Source organism: Vipera berus (assembly GCF_964194415.1).
Source record: "Vipera berus genome assembly, chromosome: 6".
Classification (NCBI taxonomy): Eukaryota; Metazoa; Chordata; class Lepidosauria; order Squamata; family Viperidae; genus Vipera; species Vipera berus.
In genome coordinates, this window is record NC_138208.1 from 169,149 (window position 1) to 193,488 (window position 24,340).

Sequence of the window (24,340 nt, forward strand, 5' to 3'; positions counted from 1 at the left end):
TGTGTCTGCATGTGTGAAATGTGGCTGCAAGATGGAATGTCTGTCCTTTTAACCTTTTTTTACAGTCCCTGCCCCATGCATCATCAGCTTGTTATCTTTGCATCCTTTGATTTAATTCAGCGTTCTTCAACTTCTGCAACTTTAAGATATGTAGATTTCAACTCTCAAAATCCCCCAGTTAGCACATTGTCTAATTGGATTCAGAAGTTATCACTGTGCAGTATTACTTTCTTGGCCACTGTAATTATTGTTTTAAATATTTTCCCCCACGTTTTTGAAACTGAAATTGATTCCAGAGGCTCTTAGCAATCGTTCCCAGGCTTAGCGGACGGGACATTCTGGCTAGGTGACACCAAGCCCTGGTTTGTTTAATAGGAAGTATTAAATAAATCACTGTGTGTGGGATGCACATAGTTTGCTAATCCCAAATTAAGTAAATCTTAAACGTTTGACCCTCTAAAATGTCAGCTACCGAAAGGGAGAATGCTGAAAGTTCAATACGATACTCAAGATTGCCCTTGGGGTGTGATTATATCTGCCTGGGACAAAGGAGTTTCTCTATCTGGACCGCCTTTCTTCTCCGGAGCTGATTTCCAGCAGAATTCTGGGCTGGTTGAGAAGAAATTAGCGAGGAGCAAGAAACACGTTTCAGATGGGTTTGCTGTCTGGATCCATTCTTGTTGCAGACGCAACAGGCTTATCACTACGAAACTCCACATTTCACAGATAGTTTCTGAGGTTTAACCACAACTGGAGCTGGAATTTCTGTTGCTAAGTGAGGTGGTCATTGAGGCAGTTGTGTCTGATTTTACAAACATTTTTGCTATGGTTGTTAACCCCTCCCCCCAGTTGACTTTGGTTGTTGGAAGCCGGCTGGGAAGGTTGCAGACGGCAGCCCCACATCCTGCGGAGGTGGCCACTGATGTCTGAGTCTTGACCATGCGGCCGGGCGGCCCTTCCTGCAGCTGGAAGTGCAAGGATCGGCCATGAGTCCCTTCCCTCCTATCTATAGTTAAGAAAATCTACATTTTACATTGTACATGTGTGTATGTAAACGTATCTACATCCAGTTGTAAAATGTATGTCTGAATGCACATGTAATTATATCCGCCCCAAAATATAGATGGGCACGGGTGCCTGCAGGTGTGATCGACGGAGGCAAGGGGGGCGGTGGCTTCAGGGGTGCAATCCAAGGAGAGAATCAGGAGATAAAATAAAATGGGGGGGGTATGGAGCAGGAGCTTAGGGCAAGTCCTCTGCAGGGGAATAAGCAAGGTGGTCCAAGAGCTTCTTTGCATCCCATGGAAGTGAATGACTTGGAACTGGACTTTGTCAGTGCTGCTTTCTGAGGCTGCAAGCGACGCATTCTCCCCCCTCCCCCCCTGCAGACTCATCGGTGGAGACCTGCTGCTCACGTGGCTATGAATGGGCCAGTCAGAAGAAAGACTGCAGGCTTCTCTCTTCCGGTCTGGACTCCAAGGAATGCAGGTAGACGGCCGAGTGTTTGGCTGCTAAGGGGTGGCATCATCCAGTTATTTATCTTTTTCTATATTGTTTTGATAAATAACTCAAGGCAGTGAACATACCTGATATTCCTTTCTTCTTCTATTTTCCCTACAACAACAGCCCTGTGAGGTGGGTTGGGCTGAGAGAAAGTGACTGGCCCAAAGTCACCCAGCTGGCTTTCTTGCTTCAGGCAGCACTCAAACTCACCGTCTTCTGCTTTCTAGTCTGGTGCCTTAATTATTGCACTGCCTACTTCAAGCTGACTTCCTGAGATTTTCATTGGCACGCCTTTGTAATTTTTGAACATCTGTGTGATTTATTTTAGCAGCAATATGGAAATAGCTTGCCATTATTTTTATTTTTACTTTCCAGACAAGTCTAAGTCTTAGGATAGGCTGGTAATCTCCCATCCAAGTATGAACCAGGTCCAATCCTGCTTATCTTCCAAGCTCAGACAAATTGCCCACATCCTGCCCCCTTGTGTCCGTTTCCCAGATTGCACCCGTTCCCCAAGAGCCCCTTGCTTAGCCCTCTTCCATTACAAATCCAGCCTCTTTGCCTAATCCAACTTTGGTTCCAGCAGGCGAGTCAGACCCTTCTGGGAAAATCTTGTTTTGGTTGTTCTTTACTGTTTTCAGAGTTGCATATTTTGATGTTCTGGCAACTTTTTCTATGTTTTGCCAAGTGTGTCGTGCAATCCTACCGTAGCAGCCGTTTCAGGGCTTCTTCCGCCTGCTTCCCTTTGCAGGATAGCCCAGGAAGAGTGCTGCCTCAGCCAGCTGGAGGTGCTGCATTGCACGACCGGGATGGCCCTTGCCAGCAAGCAGGAAGACTGCGACTCGCCCAGGCAGAACGCCACCTGTGAGGACAAGATCATCAAGGTGAAACGCCGGAGGGGATAGTGAAATGGTTGCCTAGCAATTTCCAATTCTTCTCTGTAATCAGAGTGCTGAAGGCTGCTGGTCCGCTTCAGTAGATTTCTCGCCGTGGTCCTAGAGTTTGTGGTCCCCGGGAGGTGGTTCTCTGAGGTGTCCTAGCCAGGAGATGGGCGAAGGGGAATGGAAGGTGTGGGGCGCTCTCAGGGCCTCCCGTGAAACCCTTAAAAGATGTTTTGCTGCGCTGCTGGGGATTGTTCTGCCGCCGTTGCCTGTACTTAATTCTGCATCGTGGCCTTCAGACCAGGGGAATCCTCTCCCCGGGGCCACTTTTTATGATGGCCTTTACCTGACGGAGACCGTGGATACCTCACAATGGACCACGGTGCCAGGTGCGGAAGTTACCAACTCCTGTACGAAATGTTTGGTGTTAGAAACGAAAAAATATTGTGATAGACTATTATCCTAAAGACAGCATATCAAATTAATAGATGGATATAAAAATATAAAATGTGAATCTAGAGGAAGTGGGCAGGAAAGGGTGAGGATTCTGTGTTTTTTGCCTTTTTTTGGCACCTGGATGGGATTCCAGTGAAGTAACTGTAAATGAATTGTTAAAAAAAATCTTGCCAAATTGGGCATAATTTCTCCAGGATATTGCTGTGAAATGCATGGTTTATTCAGGGATGTTGAAAACCTGAATTTTCTGTAGCTCAATAATGAGGAAGGGTTCCTAGGTTGTATTTAATCTAGAATTGTCAAATGAGATATTTAATAAGATCAGTGGCATCTTTCCAAAATAATTCAGATAATATGGGCAGACTTGATTCAGATTAGGGAGCAGGTGAGCTTAAAAATGGAACAGCTGACTGTTTGGAAAACCCACTTGTCAAGAGTTGACCTATTAATGGGTCTTGAAGACTTTTCTTCTAATTGCTTTTAATTGCTCCATGTTTGATCCTTACTATTTTAAATTTGTTTTCCCTTCCTGCCTGTACTTGTTATATTGTCTTAACCAAGGCAATGTTCTTTTAATACTGCAATTATAGATTGGAGTTATGCTGCTGAGAATTCTGAATATGTTCAGAGATTAAATGTCCCAAATTCAAAACAGGTTACATATTCTGGATTTCATAGAAACATTTCAATCTCCAAACACTTCCAGGATGTTCACACTTGAGATATCCTTTGGGGCTTGCAACTGAGTACTGTAGTTGTTATCCAAAACTTTTAAACATTCAAATGTTTTCAGTGATGTTGCAACTATAAGACATTCTGGCTGGAGTATTCTGGGAGTTGAAGTCCATACATCTTAAAGTTAACAAGGTTGGGAAACCCTGGATAAACCCCAAAAGATAGCATAGAAAAGTGTGTTTGAAGGCTGCAATAACATAAATTAATTTCCGCTACACAGAAATGTTGTCACTGCTGCTTTTTGGGGAAAGAGGCCCAGAAACAAGGCAATAGCTGTGAACAGAGTCTCTTAATGGGTTATCAGTGTGGACTGGTGTTCAGAGCTTGCTGTGTCGAAGGGCATGAAAACTCGGATGCTGGGATTGTTGACGGTCCTAACAAAGAACTGGGTAAGTTGTGCAAATAAGAAAACTTTCTCAGATGAAGCAGCAGCATGTTGAACTGCAGAAGAACTGTTGCATGCTGTTTGTAAAAAGGCTTAAAATGTATAGGGAGATTTAATCTGTGGAATCTGAGATTAACCTTTAACATTTTTTACTTCAGAGGTTAAAAAGGCTGAATGCTGCTCTGTATCCCCAGAAGAGCAAAGTTGTTGTTGGGAGGAGTCACACCATTTACCATGTCAATTTTGAGTTCATTCCTCCTACACTAGTATTTATCAACCATAACAACTTTAAGACGTGGACTTCTCAACTCCCAGAATTATCCAGCTAGCATGGCTGGCTGGGGAATTCTCGGAGTTAAGGTCTACATATCTTAAAGTTGCCAAGGTTGAATAACACTGGTTTAAACATCTAGATGTTACCAGAAAAGCTTCAAAGGGAAACCTCCCAATTTCCTATATTGTTGTTTTGACTGTGAATGAACCCGCCAATATCTCCAGCAAGATGTCAGTATAACTAACAGCCTATCTCTCTCTCTCTCCTCAATGCTGGCTTGCTTTCTCCAGTGGAAATTAACCTTGAGGATCATTACCTGAATGACCGTTGCAGAGGTAAGTGTTATGTACTGATATTAACAGTTAATGTGTTTGATTTAAATGTGTCTCCAACTGTTTTGGAGGGAAACTGAAGCTTGTATTTGAGCGGGAAACCAGCTCAGTCTGTCGGTTGAGTTCAGTTCTGTTATTCTGCAAATAAACCTGTTGCATTAAATCGGTCTGGTTCACATCCCCAAGACCCCACAATACAATAGTAAGCTAGTTCATATTGTGGCAAGGGACCATCAGAGAGAACAGAGCAATTGGCGTTAGATAAACTTCAGAGTTTGTAGAGTTTACAGTGTGAATTTTATTCAGTGTTCTCATTCAATGTTACATTCATGTACAACAGAACTAATTCCTTCCAGAATAAGAAAGTTAAATCAACTTTTGGAAGGCTGTAATCTATAAGTGGAGGTCTTTTCAGAGTGGCAGCACCATCATGTAGAAACAATGCCTCCAACTTCAGCTCCCCTCATGTCCAGAGCTTCTCCTGGGAGGATCCCTTTAGATCAGGGGTGTCTGCAAGCTGCATGTGTCACATGGAAGCTGCGCCCACCTCAGTTCTAGCCAGGGGGAAAAAGTCACGATACGTCGTGACACGTCATGTGACGTGGCGAGTTTGACACCCCTGCTTTAGATGGATGAAACCTGGTTGGAGGTAACAATCCTGAAGGTACTTCATAGGTTTTAAAGGACTTTGTAGGTTAAAATTAGAACCTGGAAATGTATTGAGGAATATCTTGGCAGCTCCTGCAGGATTTACAGAATTAATCCCACCTGGTCACTGGATACTTTTGCTGTCATTGGATGGGTTACTGCCAGTTCTGAGTGGTCTTCACTACTTGGTGAAGTGGATTGCGTGAGTTTTTAATGTCCTTTCTGCAAGTCCTCTGCAGTAGTGTATCGTTACGGCTGGGAAAGTTTTCTCTAATGGAAAATACGCCAATCTTTGGAGAAAGGAATTTATTCTGCTGTAATTCTTGGATTTTAGGTGGAGGACCTTGTACCCAGCAGTGTAGGGACACAGGAACTAGCGTTCTCTGCTCTTGCTTCATGGGTTACCAGCTTCAGCCAGATGGCTTCACTTGTGAAGGTAATGAAAAACTTGATTTCCTTATTTTTTTGATATTTTAAACTAATTAGCCCTCCTTGTGTTTTGGCTGGTTTTGAAAATCTAAGCAGGTTTGACGTGAGATAGGGGAATACCAGGAAATAGATTTATAAGCTTGAACAAACATTCCCAGAGAAGCTGACGACAATCTTCTTCTGTGTCACAAGGAAAGTACATCGACCTGACACATAATTTCCAGCTGAGGAAGTTGGAAAAACACCCGGAAAGAGGCTACAAAACTACATGAATATGTCTGAGGTCTGGTTCAACTCAAGGAAGACTTTTTATGACCTATCTGTCGTCCAGATCAGATCATTCTGTTGTGTGGTGATCACAAGCTGTGGAGAAACCCCAACTGGCTCTTTAGTTAATTCCATCCCTCCGTGTTCTGTTTTCCTCTGGAGAGATACCCTGGTATTGGAAGAAATATACACAGCAACTGTTGGGACAGCTTTATGCACCATTAAATTGTTTAATGCCCTTTCAAAGGCAATAAAATGTGTAGTGCAGTATCCACTGTTTAGCTATTTATTGAGTGAATAAATATTTTGAATTTGCTCCTATTCAGCTTCATAGGAGGATCTTGTTTCTAGGGGTTATAAAGGAAGATAACCTTCGTTTCCGCTTTCTGTATACAATAAATAATTTCATATTGTCACATCTCTTCTTTCTCATCTCTTTCCTTTTGACCTAAAAATCTTGAACATTTTGCTTTGACTATTACCTTTTTATTATTTTTCATAAGTTTCCCAACTCTATAATGTCTTTTTCTGGTTCAATTACTGCAATTAATTGTAGTTGCATAAAGATTTCTAAAGACAATTCTACTTATTATAACTTTCTTAAAGTCTTCAGCGTCAACTGCCACTGCATCTACATAATAGTTTATATTGGATAATGTTAAACCGCAGCTTTTGTTTTCTTGTCTTTTCTCCAGTTTGGGAAAATTATTTTGCAGTACTTCAACCTTGTGACTTGTGTTTGCCATTCTAAGGGACTTGGTATTGTTAGCAAATGTCTCAGTTTAATCCAACTTTCTGGATTATTGTTCAGAAAAGGGAAGAATTTCATTCTTATCTGGTTTCATTGTTTAATTCCAGATTGCCTCTGATTGCTTGTAAAGCTCCAGTTCTTAAGGCAGAACTTTCAAAAACACCATTATTTACATCCTTCTTTTTTGCTCTCTGCTTTCTGTTTTTTAACCAGTTACTAATCCATGGCAAGGCACGCGGTGGCTCAGCGGGTTGGGACGCTGAGCTTGTCGATCAGAAGGTCGGCAGTTTGGCGGGTCGAATCCCGAGTGCCGCGTAACAGAGTGAGCGCCTGTTACTCGTCCCAGCTTCTGCCAACCTAGCAGTTCGAAAGCACGTAAAAATGCAAGTAGAAAAATAGGGACCATGACGGTGGGAAGGTAACAGCGTTCCGTGCGCCTTTGGCGTCTAGTCATGCCGGCCACATGACCACGGAGACGTCCTCGGACAAGCGCTGGCTCTTCGGCTTTGAAACGGAGATGAGCACCGGCCCCTAGAGTCGGAAACGACTAGCACGCGTGTGCGGGGGAAGCTTTACCTTTTACCTTTAATCCATGGCAGACTTTTCCTCTTGTTCATCCTGATGGCGAACTTTGCTGAGGCATTCATTTGTCAATGGCTGTTTAGAAGGCCAAGTAAAAAGGCTTAGTGTTTGACTCCGTATTCTTGTTGATACTTTCAGTCAACTTTCCTGGCTCATTCTTTGGTTTCTTTTTAGAAATTGATGCTCTTTTTCAGCAGTACTGCAGCTGATCTGAGAGATAATTTTTTTACAAGATAAGTGATTTCACATTTGAGTTTGTTTAGAAATTTTGGATGGATGTGCCAAGACTAAACAGTTGGCTTGGTTTCAAGTTGTCAGCAAGTTATAGAAGATCATCTTTTATACCTGTTTACCTTGGAGGTCCCAATCTTCTTTCTTTCCCTTCTGTTGATCCTTAGTGTGGTGAGGGTCAGCGCAAAGAATTCATTCTGTTCCTTCATTTCTTCTTCCTTCTTTGGCATTTTAAGCATCTTATCCTTCTTCTTATTCTAAAGAATGTAAAGGATGTGGGGTCCTTGGTGCTCTCTGAGCTTGGTTGTTGGTTGGTTGGTTCTTGCAGATCTTTCATTATCATACTAGTTAACTTCATCAGAGCACTGATGATGTTTGTAATGAAACATCTGCAAGAAAATAACCAACTCAGAGCACGAAGGACCCTGTAGAGTTGTAGTTCAAATCTGAGCCACAAATATTCTCTTCTATTGAGGTAATCAGCTATTTTTGGGGTGAGTAGTTCTGGCTCCCAAGGGGTCTATGACAACTCGCCACATCCAACGCGCCATGGCCAAATCACTGTGGCCAAATCACCTTGGTCACTTTGCCATGGGACAATTCGCTGCGGGACAAGTTACACTAATATTGAAGAAATAGTGGAACAGAATCATTAAAAAAACACTGCTCTGGTTTAATCCAACTTTCTTGATTATTCCTTTAAACAGAGAATATCTGATCTTTTGTCAAATTTTCTTCAACTTTTTCAACCTGTTTCTCATGTAACAATGATTTCAGAAGTGTTTATTACCTTGAGAACCTACTCATAAATGTCGATCGGTGTCAACCAATGTTTTTAAGCTTAAGTCCTTGACTTGCAATCATTCAAAGTTACAATTACACTGAAAAGGGTGACTTATGACCAGTCCTCGCACTTACGACTGTTGCAGCATCCCACCCCCCCAGCATCATGGAATCAGAATTTGGGTGCTTGGCAACTGGCAGCTATTTAGGAAGATTGCAGCGTCCCAGGATCACGCAATCCCCATTGACAACTTTCCCAGCTGCTTCCAACAGGCAAAATCAGACTCACTTAACAAACATGTGAGTCACTTAATAATTGCAATGATTCGCTTAATAACCGTGACAAAAAAAGGCTGTAAAATCAGGCGTGACTGGCTCAACTGCCTTGCTTTAGTAACCAAAATTCTGATCCCAGTTGTGGTTGTTAAGTTGAGGACTACCTGCATAGAAAATGATACACTACAACAAAAATGGTTGTATTCTTTCTAGACATCAATGAGTGCATCACTTCAGCCAATGCCTGCAGCATCGGGCAGACCTGTGTCAACACTGTGGGCTCTTTCCGTTGCCAGCGGGAGACGAGTTGTGGGACGGGCTATGAGCTGACAGAGCACAATCTCTGCAAAGGTACATTTTAGAACGTAGAACATAGAATCATAGGGCTGGAAGGGACCTCTGAGGTCTTCTAGTCCAACCCCTGCTCAAGGCAGGAGAACTTATACCATCCTGGTCAAATGGTTGTCTAGTCTATTTTTGTAAACCTCCATTGATGGAGCACCTATAACTCACAATTCACAACTGCCCAGAACCGTTACAGATAGTAAACTATCTTTGCTTTTTGGAGTGCCACCAGTGTTAGGTTTGTACAATGTTTGCCCGATGTAAGCTGAGGTTTGCAGTGATTAACGTTAAAGTAGATGCTTGTCTGCAAATCATCTTCCTGGAGGGTTATATCTGCAGGGGAGATTAAAAAAGTCACAACCGCCATCTTGATTGTTGGGGGGGGGCGTGTTCCTCCCACAGGTGCTTTGGGGTGGTTCCTGAGGGACAGAAGCATTTGTGTTTGCAAACTGGCTCCTTTAGTGCTGCAAAGAGCCATTAATCTGTGGCAAAGATTCGGCAGTGTGGGTATCAGGGGAGAGGCAGAGCCTCATTGGAGCTGGGCAGTTTTGCAGGAAATGTACATCTTCCAGCCCTGATCCCATTCCAGCCAAATTTCAGTGAATTGCTTTAAGCCCCATACGAGCTCCTTTCTCTGCTCTTCTCCATGTTGCTTGAACATCCCTGGGTGGTAAAGGCTTGCCAGTTTTTCTGGTAAGGCCCACCTTTGCCTTCCCTCTGGAGGAAACAGAGCCCGTGGTCTTCCCCCCCCCTTCATAAAGCCAAGAGACCCTCGTGCTAGAAAAGGAAGACGTGGAAATGTCCTGGCTGGTGACTCAGAGCACCTGAACCGGCTCTTGGAGCACTTCAGCTGAGCGTGGGAGCCGTGTGCCCTGCCCTGGCAGGAGTTACGGTAGCTACAATTTGCTGCCACCAGCACGGCTAATGGATACTTAGAGCTGTGGTTCAACAACATTGGGAAGACCACAAACAGTGCACCTCTGACCTGAAGCAGTGGGGAGAGTTGTTGGGAAGCTGCTTAGGTACCAGGCCTTTGGTCTTCCGAAGGACGTTGGATGAGGCGCAGAGTAGGCAGCTGAAAGAGTAGACTTTCAGCAGGATGATTAAATACATATAATAATAACAACCTCTGCAATAGCAGCATCCCAACTGTTATTTTTTCTAGAAATAATACCTTTGCTCCTGTATAACTACAGCTTCCAATTAAATATTTAATTTCATTCGAAAAGCAAGATATAGATTAATTTAAAGTGATATTTTATAATAGAGTTGTAATTTCCTCCATGGTTTTCTGAAGTAGGACTGTTGTTGAACAGTGATGCAGGTTCCCCTTTTTGTTTTAAGTCCAAGACAGTGACAGACTATATCCAGGTGTCAATTCTAGGCCAATTCAAATCCATCAAATCGTAACAGTAAATTTGAAGAGTGTATATGAAAAACCATGCATCAATAGTCTGTTCTATCATAACATACAGATTTATCTTTGCAATCTTGTAGAAATACATTTCAGTTGTATCTCAATAATCCATAACTCTTAATAAATTTACAAATTTCACTTACTTCAAATGATTTGTTTACGCTACTGAAGTAACATTTCACTAGAATTCACTTCCAGATAGGTTCTAAGTCGGGAACTAAGGTAAATGAACACCTCAGAAATCTACAGATTCCCCATGCCCTCCGGCTTCCCCCCAACTCCTGGGTATTATACTTTCAGATGTAGAAAACCTGAGGATGTACAGTTCTGGAGAAGGGACTTTTATCTAGTTCTGACATTGGAATTGAGTCTAGTTCCTAACTCTTCTCAAATTAAGGAGTGCAAGGTGCTCTTCTTGTACCTGTCAATGCAACTGATGTAGTCTAGATTCAGGCTTAATCTGTCAACTCAACAACTGCTTTTATCTCGGTCATGACAAGATGGCTCTGGGAAACCTCACGCTAACTCATTCTTTCTTTTGTGATGTGCCAGATATTGACGAATGTGAGACTGGTATTCATAACTGCCTCCCCGATTTTATCTGTCAGAATACGCCAGGATCATTCCGTTGCCGGCCCAAACAACAGTGTAAGATCGGCTTTATACAAGATGCTCTCGGCAACTGTATCGGTAAGACATGCAGCCGACCTGCTCGGCTGCTTCCAGTACCAGGGACGTCCTCAAACTATGGTCAAAAAACTCCAGATGGCGGGTCTAGCACAGATGAGATGTGTGCCGTAGCCGCCCTCTGATGTTTTTTTGAACCGGAACTATTTTGAGTTTTTTTATCATAGTTGTGACTATGTTTGTGAGCTATCCCCATTGAAGGTGTTTTGCTTTTACAAGCCATGTTTTCAGCAGTGGTTGAGGATTTTTTCTTTCTTTCTTTGGTCTCACCTTTCCCTTTTAATGCCGTGGCTGTGTTTTTGCAGATATTAATGAATGTTTGACTCTTGCTGCTCCTTGTCCTGCTGGGCAGGCCTGTATCAACACCGATGGCTCCTTTGCTTGCCAGAGGAATGTCCCAAACTGTGGAAGAGGCTACCGCCTGAACGAGGAGAAGACCAGATGTGTCGGTCAGTGCCGAGAGGGCCATCTTTCATCCCCCTCCCCCCCCTGCCCACTCCGATATCCTGCTTCTCTCTCTCTCTCTTGCTCCTCCCTTGACGCCCTTCAATTCTACCTCCTCCGCTTTGCTGAGAGGAAGGCCTGGGCAGGGGCACGGAGGGCACCTTCAGTAAACCAACCAGCTATATGGGTGGCAAGATGGTGGTGAGGGAGAAGGTTGTGCAACATGGGATTCAAATGAATGGAAGGATTTGTAGGGGACAGAAAGCATTTTATAAGTTGCAAAGGGTTTTGTGTGTTTTTGAGTTGAGAAATATGTCGGTTGGTCGGCTTGTGCACTTCCCAGCTCCTTTTAACTTGTTCTGTTATTCTGCCCTGGGCTGAGCTTGTTTTGCTCTTCTCAGGCTTTTTGCAGCAATGGGGCCGTTTTCCCCACACATTTCTATTGCTGGCAGAAGTTGGGCTCAGCCCCCTGTGGAAGGGGAGGAAGGTGGGGAGGAGGAGGAGGAGAATCGCTGTCTGGATGTGGCCCCGGCTGATGGTCAGGTGAAGCTGGCAGCAGGTGCTGGCTATCATCACTGGGGGTCCGGGCGGTGGCAGCAGGCCCCTTTCGCTTGCTTGCCTTTTTGCCCATGTATTCTTTTAGGAGGCAAATCGCGGGCAATGGCAGCAATGATGGCATTAGTGGTGCGACAGCTGCTCAGCTTACATCAGGGATGGGAGGCACAACGTATTATTTTCCACGGCTTCCAAATTGGGCTTCCCAGAACCCGGAGGACCAGTTTGTCACTTCTCGGTTGGGGAGGTGGTTGGATACATTGGGAGAGAGTAGCAGCAGAGGAAAGTGGACACTTACGGACCACTGCAGACTCTCTTCCTATGGAAGATACTTTGCCTTCTTCATAGCATGGTGACCATTTTTTGTTAATTCACCTTGTGTACAAAAGCCACGACCTACAGGATGTTTTGGTGATGGTTGGTATAGCTGTGTCTTGGACTTCATTGCATCCCGGCTGAGAGCTTTAAGAGAGATTGTAATATTGCTGTGGAAGGTGTTAACCCTTGGCCAGCCTAATGAGAGTGGCTGGTGGGTGGGGGAGACATTGCTGAATATTTGGGGAGGAGGGCAGATTTTGGGTCTCCCTATGATGTTGAGAGCTTGTGTGGAAGTGCCCAAGGGAGCCAATGTCTCCGCTCTTGAGATGGTTGTTGTTTGTGGTGAGATGTGGATCGATCCCCTGTTTTGGGAACCAAAAACTGTGTGTGTGTGTGTGTGTGTGTGTGTGTGTGTGTAGGAGCCTTGAGGGATTGCAGATAGAAGATCGTGGTGGTGAGAGGTATGGGAAAATACGAGGGGAGACCTGGGACAAGTCACTCGTGGAGAAGGTGGCCTCACTGTCCTGTCCTGGTTCTGCACTCCAGGAATCACGCAGGGGGTTAGCCTGGAATAACTATGCAACTGCAAAAGTGCCCTGGGAGCCTTAGCTAATTGTTCCCAAGAGTAGGCTGCTAGACCAGGGAGATTCCTGTGTTATATGCAGAACATAGTTAGCTTGAACTCTGCACGCGTGGGTCCGGCTGTCTGGTGTCTGACAGGGAGACCGTGGAGAAGAGGGCTGTGCAGCAACTTCGGGCGTCTCTTGATGAAATTTGGACTCCTTTGAATCAGGCCTGGGCATTGGCAGCTGTGGGAGCGAAACAGGGATAAAGCATCTTTCCTTGCTTTCCTTGACTTCTTGGTCTTCTTCAGTATCACCCACCGTGGCATTCTTCTGGATTGGCTCCGTGGGTTGGGGGCGAATGGCATAGTGTTGCGCTGGTTCTCTTCTTTCCACGGGCAGGTGCTGGTGGGTTTTGTTTGCGAATGAGAAGTCTAGCCAGTGGCCCCTCCTATGCTCCTGGGTTCAGGAGTCTCCCTTACCTATGTAGCCTCTGCCTGAAACTGCCGGGGGATATCCCCCATCACCACGGGCTGAGGGTACCACCATTGTGCCGGTGATGCTTAGTTGTATATCCTCATCAGACTAAGGTAAGCCGCCTTGAGCTCCTGTCTGCCGCAGGGTGGGGGTCCTTCCCTGCCCGGGCTCCTGCCCTCTGGGACGTCATTTCCCTCCCACAGCCCAAAGTGAGGCCAGCCCCATCTCTATTGGCCTTTCAGGCCCTAAAAAAGATGCCATTTCTAGCAGCCTTCGGATCCCATGGAGATCCTACATAATTGTTCTGTTGTGTTTAGATGGATGTTCTCTTGCAATCCTGCTCTTATGTATATTTTAAGGTTGTTTTTTTTAAGAGTTATCAGGCTGTTGGTACATCCCACCCAGAGTCACGTTCTGTGAGATGGGCAGTCAAATAAATTTATTAAATAATTAAATAAAAACCCAGCATAATGCACCAGTTGTTAGAAATCTGCAGTTTTCATCCAAAATGGGCATAGGCATTTTGGATCTGTGCCGGATCAGAAGCGACTTTGCCTGCTGTGGGTTCAAATAGTTCACACCATGATTGGCTACCTAAATTCATTGACATGCTTAAATCTTACGGTGGCAACCACTCATTTCTTCAGTATTTTGTGCCCAGTGAATAATGGTGTTTTTTTTATCCTTTATGATGAAAACATAGAAAAAGAATGGACTCTGAACAACTGTAATTTCATTATGGAGTCTCATATGAATTATGTGTTGCACAATGAAATTCTTAACTTTACATTCCTTGAAGCTGTAATATTTTCCCGTTAGTCACTTTTTCCTTCTGTTTCTCTGGTGAGCTTTTGATCGCTTCTCCAAATGTTTCATCTCAAGATAGAAACGTTCTAAAACCTCCAAGATTTTTTTAAGAATCCAGGAAGTGGTGTAATGCTTGAGTTGTGGACTCGCAAGTTTAGCTTTCCCAAGCAGGCAAAATGAAATATCTGAATTTTTCAGAAGGAAATCCAGGAAAATTCTGACCACAAAAAGCTTAATTGTAGAAACGTTCCTACTTTTTATGGCCTCTCTCCAAAGCCCTGAGTGCTCTCTGCTCAAGAGGAGGCCTGCTGGCTTCAACTTGAGCTTCTGAGTTCACAGACAAGTGACTGCTGACCGTGTCAGCAGAAATTTTCCTAAACTTGCAATATGGTATGTGGTTTTAACCCACCTGTCTCTTTTTCTATTCACATTGTATCACATTCCATGGCCAAAATTCAAACAGCTGTCTTAAGAATATACAGTATTGACTATTTTTGGTGAAGCTCCTTTTTCATACCTTTGATGGAGCTGCATGATTTTCCTGGAAAAGGACCATGAGTTCTTTGTCTTGACCCCTGTTGCTTTCTAAGTGAAAACAAATCAATGCTCAATATTCATACTTTAAATTGACTTCTCTGTTGGACTGAACTGAATTCTTCATTACTGATGGTAATGCACTGTATGGTGAGCACTTTAGGTATTACTGTTGTGTAGTGGGTTCTGGAGAGCAGGAAGGACGCCGAGACAATGAGTACAACATAACAGCTCTTTATTTGGTGGAAGTGACTGTACTGGGGAATAGGGGCTAACTGCACTCTTATAAATACCTGGCCAGTACCTGGCCAGGTACTCAACCAACCAACCGGATTGAACCTCTGTTTCCCGCCGAAAATGCTTCCCGCCAAAACAGTTACAGTTCAATGCCTCCTGGTGGTGACTCTTATACAAGCTTTAGGTGTTCCAATGAAGCCTAATACATAACAATTACTATTTACATCTATTTAGAATTCTGCTTCATTTTTACTCATCCTACAACCAGTTTAATCACTCTGCTGGAATAAAAGATAGGAGTATTAATTTAAAAGCTAAATATTTTCCCTCTCTTTTACGTAAATAGTGGCACTGGGATGATGATCCCTAAATTCAATTCTGAGTATTAAAAAAGAGATCTACAAATCAGAAAGAGCACCTTTCAAGACTAAAACAATTATTTTAGGGCATAGGGCTTTGTAAATTTGCAAATGTTCGTAAATGTGTTACTCTTTAAAAAACGCTTCTGGGCTCCTCCTAGTACCTCTAAGGTGGCTTTCTTCCGATTGCTGATCAGTTTCGGGGATTTTTTCTCTACCTTTTAGAGTTTTTTCATTCTGCAAGGAATAAATTGGGGTTTTCATTCTGCAAATATCGTGTCTGCCAGTCATTTCTGTAGCTGCCCATTCACTGATTAAGGGATATGGGAAACAGAAGAAGTGGACCGCTCAAACGTGACCCGACTTTTAGCTGAGGCTGCAGTTTCTGGGAGACGGCAGTTTCCCGCCCTTCTTTTTAACTATACAAGGTGGTCATCCGAAGAGGCCGGCTGCCCCTTTGCCTGGTTCTACCTGGCAGGTTCTTGTACTGAATATAGATAAACGGCTTCTAAATTTAAGAGTGGGAGCTTTTAATGTTTTTTTGTTTAAATGTTCAGTTGTTTGCATTGCAGTCTGAGGGTTTCTCCGTGTAATATTTTCCAAGGGTGAATTCCTTTGAGGGTTTCCAGGGCGGGGAGGGACCTGCCTGCCCTTGGCATCCACATTCACTAAACAGCAGAGCAGCAGGGCGATAAACCACAGTTACAGCAGGATGAGTGGATAGCAGTTTATATGAGTTGGTAACAGATAACTATTTATTTGGAAATTCAAGAAAAATAACGGAGGAAAAGTTTGCAAAACTGGATCCGTGAATTCTTTCCCGCCCCTTAACGGTGGTTTCTGTGGGTCACGTGATTGGGAGGGGAGGGGGGCCTAGAATGGAGCAGTTGCCAACATTCCACACCGCTGCCAGTTTCTCCTCGCATCAGGATGCGTTGGGGGAGGGGGATATTTCTCTGTAACCCCCAACCAAATCCAGCTGTTTTTTTTTACTTGATCTTTCTTTTGGCGACTTCTGCCACTCAAAAAAAAGAGAGAGAGAGAGAGAAGAAAAAGGACCCCATTCATTAGTTCAGTTCTGAAGAATGATGGATAGAGAGGAGGCTTGCCTGCCGCCTCGCTTCCTTCCCAGCCTTTTGTTGGGCCAGGGAGAGAGCGAAGGCTACGGGACTATCCTGTGAAGAGCTGATCCGCTCTTAAGGCTGCTGGCGGGCGTTTTTCTCCTGGAATAAGCAACAAAACAGCCAGTCTCAAGGAAAAGGAGTTATCCATTTAACATCTAAATATCAACAAATTAAAAATGCCTACAGGGAGTCCTTGAACCTACATCCATAATTCAGCCTCAAATTTCTGTTGCTAAGCAAGACAGTTGTTAAGTAAATTTTGCTCCATTTTACCACCTTGTCACAGTTGTTAAGTGAGTCACTCAGTTGTTCAGTGAGTAACACGGTTGTTAAGTGAATCTCACTTCCCGATTGACTTTTCTTGTCAGAAGGTTGCAAAAGGGGATCACATGATCCCTGGACATGGCAACCGTCATAAATATGAGCCAGTTGCCAGGCGTCTGAATTTTGATCCTGGGACCATGGGGACGCCACAGTGGCCATGTTAAAAATGATCGTGAGTCACTTTTTTCAGGGCTGTTGTAACTTCAGACAGTCACTACATGAACTTTCTTTCTGGCCCCGCACTGGGCTGGAAAGAAGGAAAACTATGAAGGCCACGCAGGCAGAATCAGCCGCAGGCTTGGCTTCCCGCCCTCCCTCCCGGTTCTGCTTTTCTTTCTATCGTGGTCGTCACCATCCTCCTCCTCCTCCTCCTCTAAATGGGTATGCATTGCTTGATGACCTTCCTCTCCCGCGACTTTTTTCAAACCTTTCTTTTCCCTTCCCCAAGACGTAGACGAATGTTCGGGGTCCCCCCAACCTTGCGGGGAGGGTCACACCTGCATCAACTCCCCTGGGAGCTACCGTTGCCAGTGCCGGCTGGGCTACTACTTTGATGGGTTCAGCAGAACCTGCACAGGTAAGAGCGCAAGGGCTCGTCACCTGTGAGCTTCATCATAGCACAGATCGGAATGGGGAAAACCAGCTGGGCAGAAATAGGTGTAAATAGGTATTTGGTTGCGTTTCAAGATGTTGGGCCATCTGGGCAGGGTTAGTTTTTTTCTTCGGACATGGTGGGAATCAGGCTATGTGCATCTCTCTGGAGACGGCATCTTATTATGAGTGTCCCTATGAGAATGTTCTGGAAAATAGGCAAGGAGTCCTATTTTTTGCTCTTTCATAGCCACCTCCTGCCTCCAAAAGCCTCTCTTCGGAATTATCCCATGTTATTTTCGTATTGGTGGGGCTGATATCTTGCTTCCCTTCGAAGAGTGTACGTTGCATTTAAGTGGGAGTTAAGTCACGGTAACACCATGGTTCAGATGAGATGGTTAAATTGTTTTTGAGGATACCCAATTTTGCTACCTAGGCACAAAAAAGTTAACCATGGCTTATTCATCTCCCCAGATATTAATGAATGTCGCCGATACCCTGGTCGGCTCTGTGCTCATAAGTGTGAAAATACTGCTGGGTCATATTATTGTAGCTGTACAATGGGATTCAAACTTTCGTCTGACGAGAGATCTTGTGAAGGTAAGAATCACCCAGAGAGAGAGAAAGAAACGGGCGGGGGGGGGGGAGAGAGAAAACATTTAGCTACATGAGCCAGTTGTGTTAGTAGCTGCAAAGAAGGCAATACCTTTGTAGGCTGTGTGAGCAGAAGAATCATTTCTGAATTCCAGGAAGTGACCATTCAACTTGATTCTGCTTCGGTTAGGCCCCAACCTTGAGTGCTGTGTCGCATCTGGGCACCAAACTTTCCAATGGATTCAGGAAAATTGGGAGGGGTGAAGGGCAGGATGGCAAAGAGGATTTGGGGAACCCGAAACATGTTGTGTGACGAGTGGCTGAAAGGCCGGGGTGGGTTTAGCCTCGAGAGAAGGCAAGCCAGACAGGAGGGCCCCTCTGATAACTGGCAGGGATGCCTGCGTGAGGAGAAGTGACAGAGAAGTCAGGAGGGGGGCTGCAATTGAGGCTCTTGTCTCTTTTTAGCCATCTAGCCTACCTTATCCCAAAGGGCAGGATGTGGGATACAGGCAGTCCTTGACTTATGACTGTACTTGAACCCTCAGTTATAATCATTAGTGTTGCCGGTCATTAGGAAGGTCATTGCGTGACTGCTGCTGATTTTATGACCATTTTTGTGGCAGTCGTTAAGCAATCTCATTGTTTCCTATGGGCTGAAAGTAAATGTGGGTTTATGACAAAAATGCAAACGGTGATCAGATGACTGGGGCGCTGCAAAAGGCCATGCTATGTATTTTAATTTTCCCTGTAAACCGCCCTGAGTCCTACGGGAATAGGGTGGTATATATATTTAAATAATAAATAAATAAATATGGGTGAGTTGCTGACTACCCAAAATTTGGTCATGTGACCATGGTGGCGGTGGTGCATACATCACAACTTTTGAGTTCAGGCACCTTCTGGCAAGTTCATCGTAACTTTGAATAGTTGCTAGGCAACCGTTTTAAGTCGAGGACTACCTATAATGGACATTTAAGTTACAGCATGGCAGGTTCTGATTACGTATCAGGAAAAAATTCCCAAACCCAGTTCAGCAATGGTGATGGACGCCTCTTCCCTGGATGTGTCCAACAGAGACTGGACAGTTACTTTCACTGGACTCCAGGGAATTAGTGCCCCTCCCAATTTTAGGGTTTAATGGGGCTAACTCATCAAAAAGAGGCCGTGAGATTTTAAAATTAGTCTGGGAGTGTAGAAATTGGAAGCTCAGACGGGACCAAACCAGATTCAAGCCATTTTCTCAGAGTCTTCCTGCATGGATAAAAACAGCCGTGTGAGGGCAGCCCTAGGAGGCCGTGAGCGGAAGGAACCTTGTTTCGCACTGATGCGTATTTGTGGCTTTCAGACCTAAATGAGTGCGAAAGCAGCCCCTGCAGCCAGGAGTGCGCCAACGTCTATGGCTCCTACCAGTGCTATTGCCGCCGTGGCTACCAGCTCAGTGACGTAGACGGGGTCACCTGTGAAGGTGAGTGTCCATCATCCTCAACTGCCCTTTTCAGTCAAGCTTTAGAGGGCGATTGCAGGCCTTCGGTCCGCCTGGCTTGGGAAGGGGGCTTGTGCTTGGCAACTGCTCTCTTAAGAGCTCAAGATACCCCTGGGAAATGTGCCTGGAAAGGGAATCCCATGCAGAGTTCCCTCCGAGAACACAGTCTTGTCTTTGGCGTCTATTTACACAAAGTGTACGTACCACTGGCCAGCTATGCAGGAACCAATGGTATAGCTTCATTGATCATTGTCTGGAGATAGGACAGATCTTACGGTCCCATTCAGAAATTTACAATGGGTTCTATTATATCTATATTAAAAGGGACGCGGTGGCTCAGTGGGTTAGGACGCTGAGCTTGTCGATCAGAAGGTCGGCAGTTTGGCGGGTCGAATCCCGAGTGCCGCGTAGCAGAGTGAGCGCCTGTTACTCGTCCCAGCTTCTGCCAACCTAGCAGTTCGAAAGCACGTAAAAATGCAAGTAGAAAAATAGGGACCACTACGGTGGGAAGGTAACAGCGTTCCGTGCGCCTTTGGTGTCTAGTCATGCCGGCCACATGACCAGGAGACGTCCTCGGACAAGCGCTGGCTCTTCGGCTTTGAAACAGACATGAGCACCGGCCCCTAGAGTCGGAAACGACTAGCACACATGTGCGGGAGAACCTTTATCTTTAACTTTTATATATATTATATATATATATATATTCGTAGATTTTCACGGGTATAGGTATGTAGGTCTTGGCGTATTCGGGTCTTTTCCCGTGTAGGATTGAGGGTGTCTTGGCGATGTTTTGACGAGGTCCCACTCGTCATCTTCAGGCTGGTGTCTTCGGTTTCGTGCTTGTGCGAGCGAAGCGTGATCGAAGCTGCTGTCTCTCTATAAATACTGGTGGGGATGTGTGCGGTGCTGGCTTTGTTGCTGTAAGCGGATTGGTTGGCTGTGATGTTACATCATGATAGGTTGATGAGGTTATTGTTAGGGGATTAGTTGGCTGATTTGTAACATCCTGTGTGGCTGAGGTGCTGGCTGTGTGCTCATTAGTCCTTTGTGTTGTAACGACCTGGGTAATGGGCTGTGTGATGACATCCTGAGCTCTATTGTAGTGATTAATCTCCAAAACTGAACACTGCAACAAGAGAATAATTATGGAAGCCATCGAAATAGAGAAACACCCCCACAACATGAATAAACATGATACCTCCCGCCTACCAGACATCTGGTAAACAAACGAGTCCCAGCCACGAAAACCGACACCGGACCCACAACAACACGGGACACCACCACCAATCACCCTCACCAGACTCAAACCCAAACCCACCCCATAGACGAAATGCAACCACCATCCAGAAGCCAAACCTCGGCGGCATCTCCAGCTGCTGCAACCACCCCGACCCCCACACAAAGCAAACTGACATACGCCATGAACACAGGACCAGACCGCAAACCCGAAGCCAAACCAAAGCCCGAGATGTTACACCACAGCCTTCTGCTCGGGACATTACATCACAGAATTCAGGAGGTTACAATGCTAAAACCCGGAATACCACAACACAGCAAACCACCCAGGATATTTCAACACAGAACTCAGGAAATCACTACAATAGAGCTCAGGATGTCATCACACAGCCCATTACCCAGGTCGTTACAACACAAAGGACTAATGAGCACACAGCCAGCACCTCAGCCACACAGGATGTTACAGATCAGCCAACTAATCCCCTAACAATAACCCCATCAACCAATCATGATGTAACATCACAGCCAACCAGTCCGCTTATGGCAACAAAGCCAGCACCCCACACATCCCCACCAGTATTTATAGAGAGACGACAGCTCCGATCACGCTTCGCTCGCACAAGCACGAAACCCACAAAATAGATAAATACATAAAAACGCTGTGACTACCCAACCCTTAAGGGGCCTTGTTACGCTAGCTAAGCCCAGCCCAAGGGGTTCTGGAACTGGGTGAAGTAGGATGTTTAGAGATTTTCAAGGTGGATATCACCCAGTGTGGTTTGTGTTCCTGGTCTGCTTTCTCCCTAACCTGGTTTCCAGGAGAATAAAATTTTAGGAACTGTGATTCAAATAATTGGAGGATGCCAGAATGGGGGAAATGGACTTGGGTTATTTATTCTGGATGTAAGGGCCTCTAGTATTGGGTGGCTTGAGACCCACCATTGGGATCTATCACTAAGACTTCCTTCTTGCCTTGATTTTCAGATATTGATGAATGTGCTTTACCCACCGGGGGACACATCTGTGCTTATCGGTGCATCAATGTGGCGGGCAGCTTTCAGTGTACCTGCCCCCCTTCGGGTTACAAGTTGGCCCCCAATGCACGGAACTGTCAGGGTGAGTCTCAGAAATCCGGGCTGCGGGAACAGCTTTAATAAAAGCCAATCCTGTTTGAGTCGGGACTGACTGGCCATTTCTGACTCTCCTGCAGATGGACAGGCATCCCCAGCTTCCATCACTACCAGAATTTTTAGTTTGTAGCCACCAAGATGGAGGAACACAGCAGTGGCTCTTTATGCGGGTCCCAAACCTGGACTCCCACCCCCCTGGCCTGCGGTGGCCGGGCCAGTCTAGAGGGAGCTCTGCAGCCTTGGTTGCACCATCTTCTTCCCCCTTTGCATTTCCCCCTTGCTTTCGCACCCCTCCCTTTCGTTTCCCCAGCGCTTGTTCTTCCCTCTCTGGGGAGGGGGGGGCTCCTGTCCCTGAACCTGGGCGGTTCCCTCGAGAGGAGCTGGTCCTCCCCACCTTCCCTTTGCTGCCCTCTCCCTGCCAAGCGCTCTCGCGCCTGCCCCTTTGGAAAAACGTTTTAAAAACTTCATCTCAGAATGGGACGCAGATGATCATCAATCCAGCCATGTGGAAGAGGAAAATCTTAAGCTATATGCAATAGAATAACAGAATAACAAAGTTGGGAGGGACCTTGGAGGCCATCTAGTCCAACCCCCTGCAAGAGCAGGAGATACCATTTCAGTATATTCATTTATTTCATTTATTGCATCCTTTAAACATTTCTATTTGATAGGGTACGTCTTAAAATGTAACAAAGGAGAATTGTATATAATCTGTAAACAAATAACATGCTTACATTGGGGAAGCATTTATTTTTATATAATCAATAAGGTTGCACCATCACTGCAGCGTAACTGAGTCAAGAGGCTTTTCCTAGCTTCCTTTACAAAAGATTGAGGAGGGGGCTTTTGCTGCACTTTTCTCCACCCACCCCCTTCTGGGGCACCAAAGAAGCACCATTTGCTTTTTCCTTGGTTGCAAAATGCCAGGGATTGACACACACATACACACCCCTTGTTCCACCAGTAGAAAGGAATCTGTGCCACAGCGCTCTCTGCTGACTGCATTTAAAAATGCTGTTGGGTAGATTTCCTGCCCTCCAAATAATAATATAGAACTAGAAAACAAAAATGAGAAAATAAGACCCCAATAAAATTCCACGGGAAGAGAAAATAAGAAAGGAAATAATAAGAAAAAGCAAACAAGACACAATAGAAAGCAAAACACAGAAATTTATCAGCTGACTTTCAGAGTGTGCTCCTCCAGACCGGCACATAAAACTCGGATTCATTTTCCACGGCATTTTGCATTTGATGTTCCTGATGATTTTTTTCCTAAAGAAAATAATGAAACATCCACAAGAACAGCCAACCTTAGAGGAGAGCAGCAGCCCAGCCCTGAGCTGTATATATTCTTCATTCCTACAAGCTTGTTAGTTATAGTGTCTTATTACCAAAAAAAATGGAAATTACAATATTATAAATGAGACAGTAGAATTACAAACCTTCTGCTTCTTGGTTAGTGACCGTTTGCAATTATGACAGTGACAAAAAAGAACTTACAACCAATCCTCACGTTTACAGGTTTTGCAGGTCTGTAAAGCAAAGGAAAGCTAAAGTGAGATGATAAGTACAATTGTGGTTTCACTTAGCAACCATTTTGTTTAATGGTCACTAAGTGAGGATTACCTGTACCAAGCAAGAAACAGGTATGAAAAAGCAGCTCAAATAGTTCTGTTCAACGGGTCTGCCAAGCTGTTCGGATTAAAGTTCACTTGGTCCCTCAGTCTCCCAAGCGAGGGGGGATGGAGCAGTTTTGCCACAGGAGAACCTGCAACCCTGCGAACACGAGTGTAACTGGAGCCCCCAACCACACTTCGGTCCTCTGAAAACAACTGTTTCTTGCTGGAGCATCCCACTTAACGTCTCTTTCCTGCTCTTTCTCCCCTTCCTAGATATTGACGAATGTCTTACTGAAACTCATACCTGTTCACACAACCAGACCTGCTTTAATATTCAGGGAGGGTTTCGTTGCCTTTCTCTGCAATGCCCGGAGAACTATCGCAAATCTGGAGACACGTAAGTGCCCCCCCTCCCCAAATTCCCTTCAGGAGTTAGAGGCCGAGGGCCACCACCGAAGCCGGCCAGAAACTTCCCCTCCAAGTGATCTTTCTCATTCTTTACCTGTTTGCTCAGTTCTTGGAGCAGCCTGGTAAAAATTGAGACTGGATGCTGAAACGTTAGGCTGCGGTGGTCACCGTGGACCACAGAACAGAAGGATGACGAGAAGTATGGCCAAGACGTAGAGCAGCGTTTCTTAACTCCGGCAGTTTTAAGATGGTGGACTTCAGCTCCAAGAACTCTCCAGCTAGCCAGGGATTCTGTCCTGGGGATGGTTCAGCTGGCTTATCCGGAAGGGTATTTCCCCCCTACTGTTAGGGATCTTTTTGATTTCCTACAGTTTGGGGGGTTTCTGGTGGTCTCCCATTCAGCTCTGAACCAGACCAGATTAACTTTCCTAAAGCCAGACTATGCTGGTCAGATGTGTGTGTTTCTTTGAGTTGGTCTTGACTTCTGGCAATTGCTTGGACTAGTCCCTGCAGTTTTCTTGGGGCAATTTTCGGAAGAGGTTTGTCCGGTCTTCT

At 45.1% G+C, this 24,340-nt stretch overlaps 1 protein-coding gene across 1 annotated transcript in view; it reads left to right on the forward strand.

Annotated features, from left to right (window-relative positions):
- Positions 1-24,340, forward strand: part of FBLN1 (fibulin 1) — a gene marked incomplete at its 5' end in the record, with an annotated part of 51,122 nt that overhangs the window by 14,410 nt on the left and 12,372 nt on the right. Inside the window, 13 exons of the mRNA XM_081331851.1 lie at positions 1,389-1,488; positions 2,255-2,387; positions 3,796-3,964; positions 4,525-4,569; positions 5,549-5,650; positions 8,747-8,884; positions 10,848-10,985; positions 11,288-11,431; positions 17,173-17,301; positions 17,790-17,915; positions 19,255-19,374; positions 21,613-21,744; positions 23,651-23,774. Of these exons, the coding sequence (XP_081187977.1) occupies positions 1,389-1,488; positions 2,255-2,387; positions 3,796-3,964; positions 4,525-4,569; positions 5,549-5,650; positions 8,747-8,884; positions 10,848-10,985; positions 11,288-11,431; positions 17,173-17,301; positions 17,790-17,915; positions 19,255-19,374; positions 21,613-21,744; positions 23,651-23,774 (1,600 nt within the window). The remainder of the gene's footprint in view (positions 1-1,388; positions 1,489-2,254; positions 2,388-3,795; positions 3,965-4,524; positions 4,570-5,548; positions 5,651-8,746; positions 8,885-10,847; positions 10,986-11,287; positions 11,432-17,172; positions 17,302-17,789; positions 17,916-19,254; positions 19,375-21,612; positions 21,745-23,650; positions 23,775-24,340) is intronic.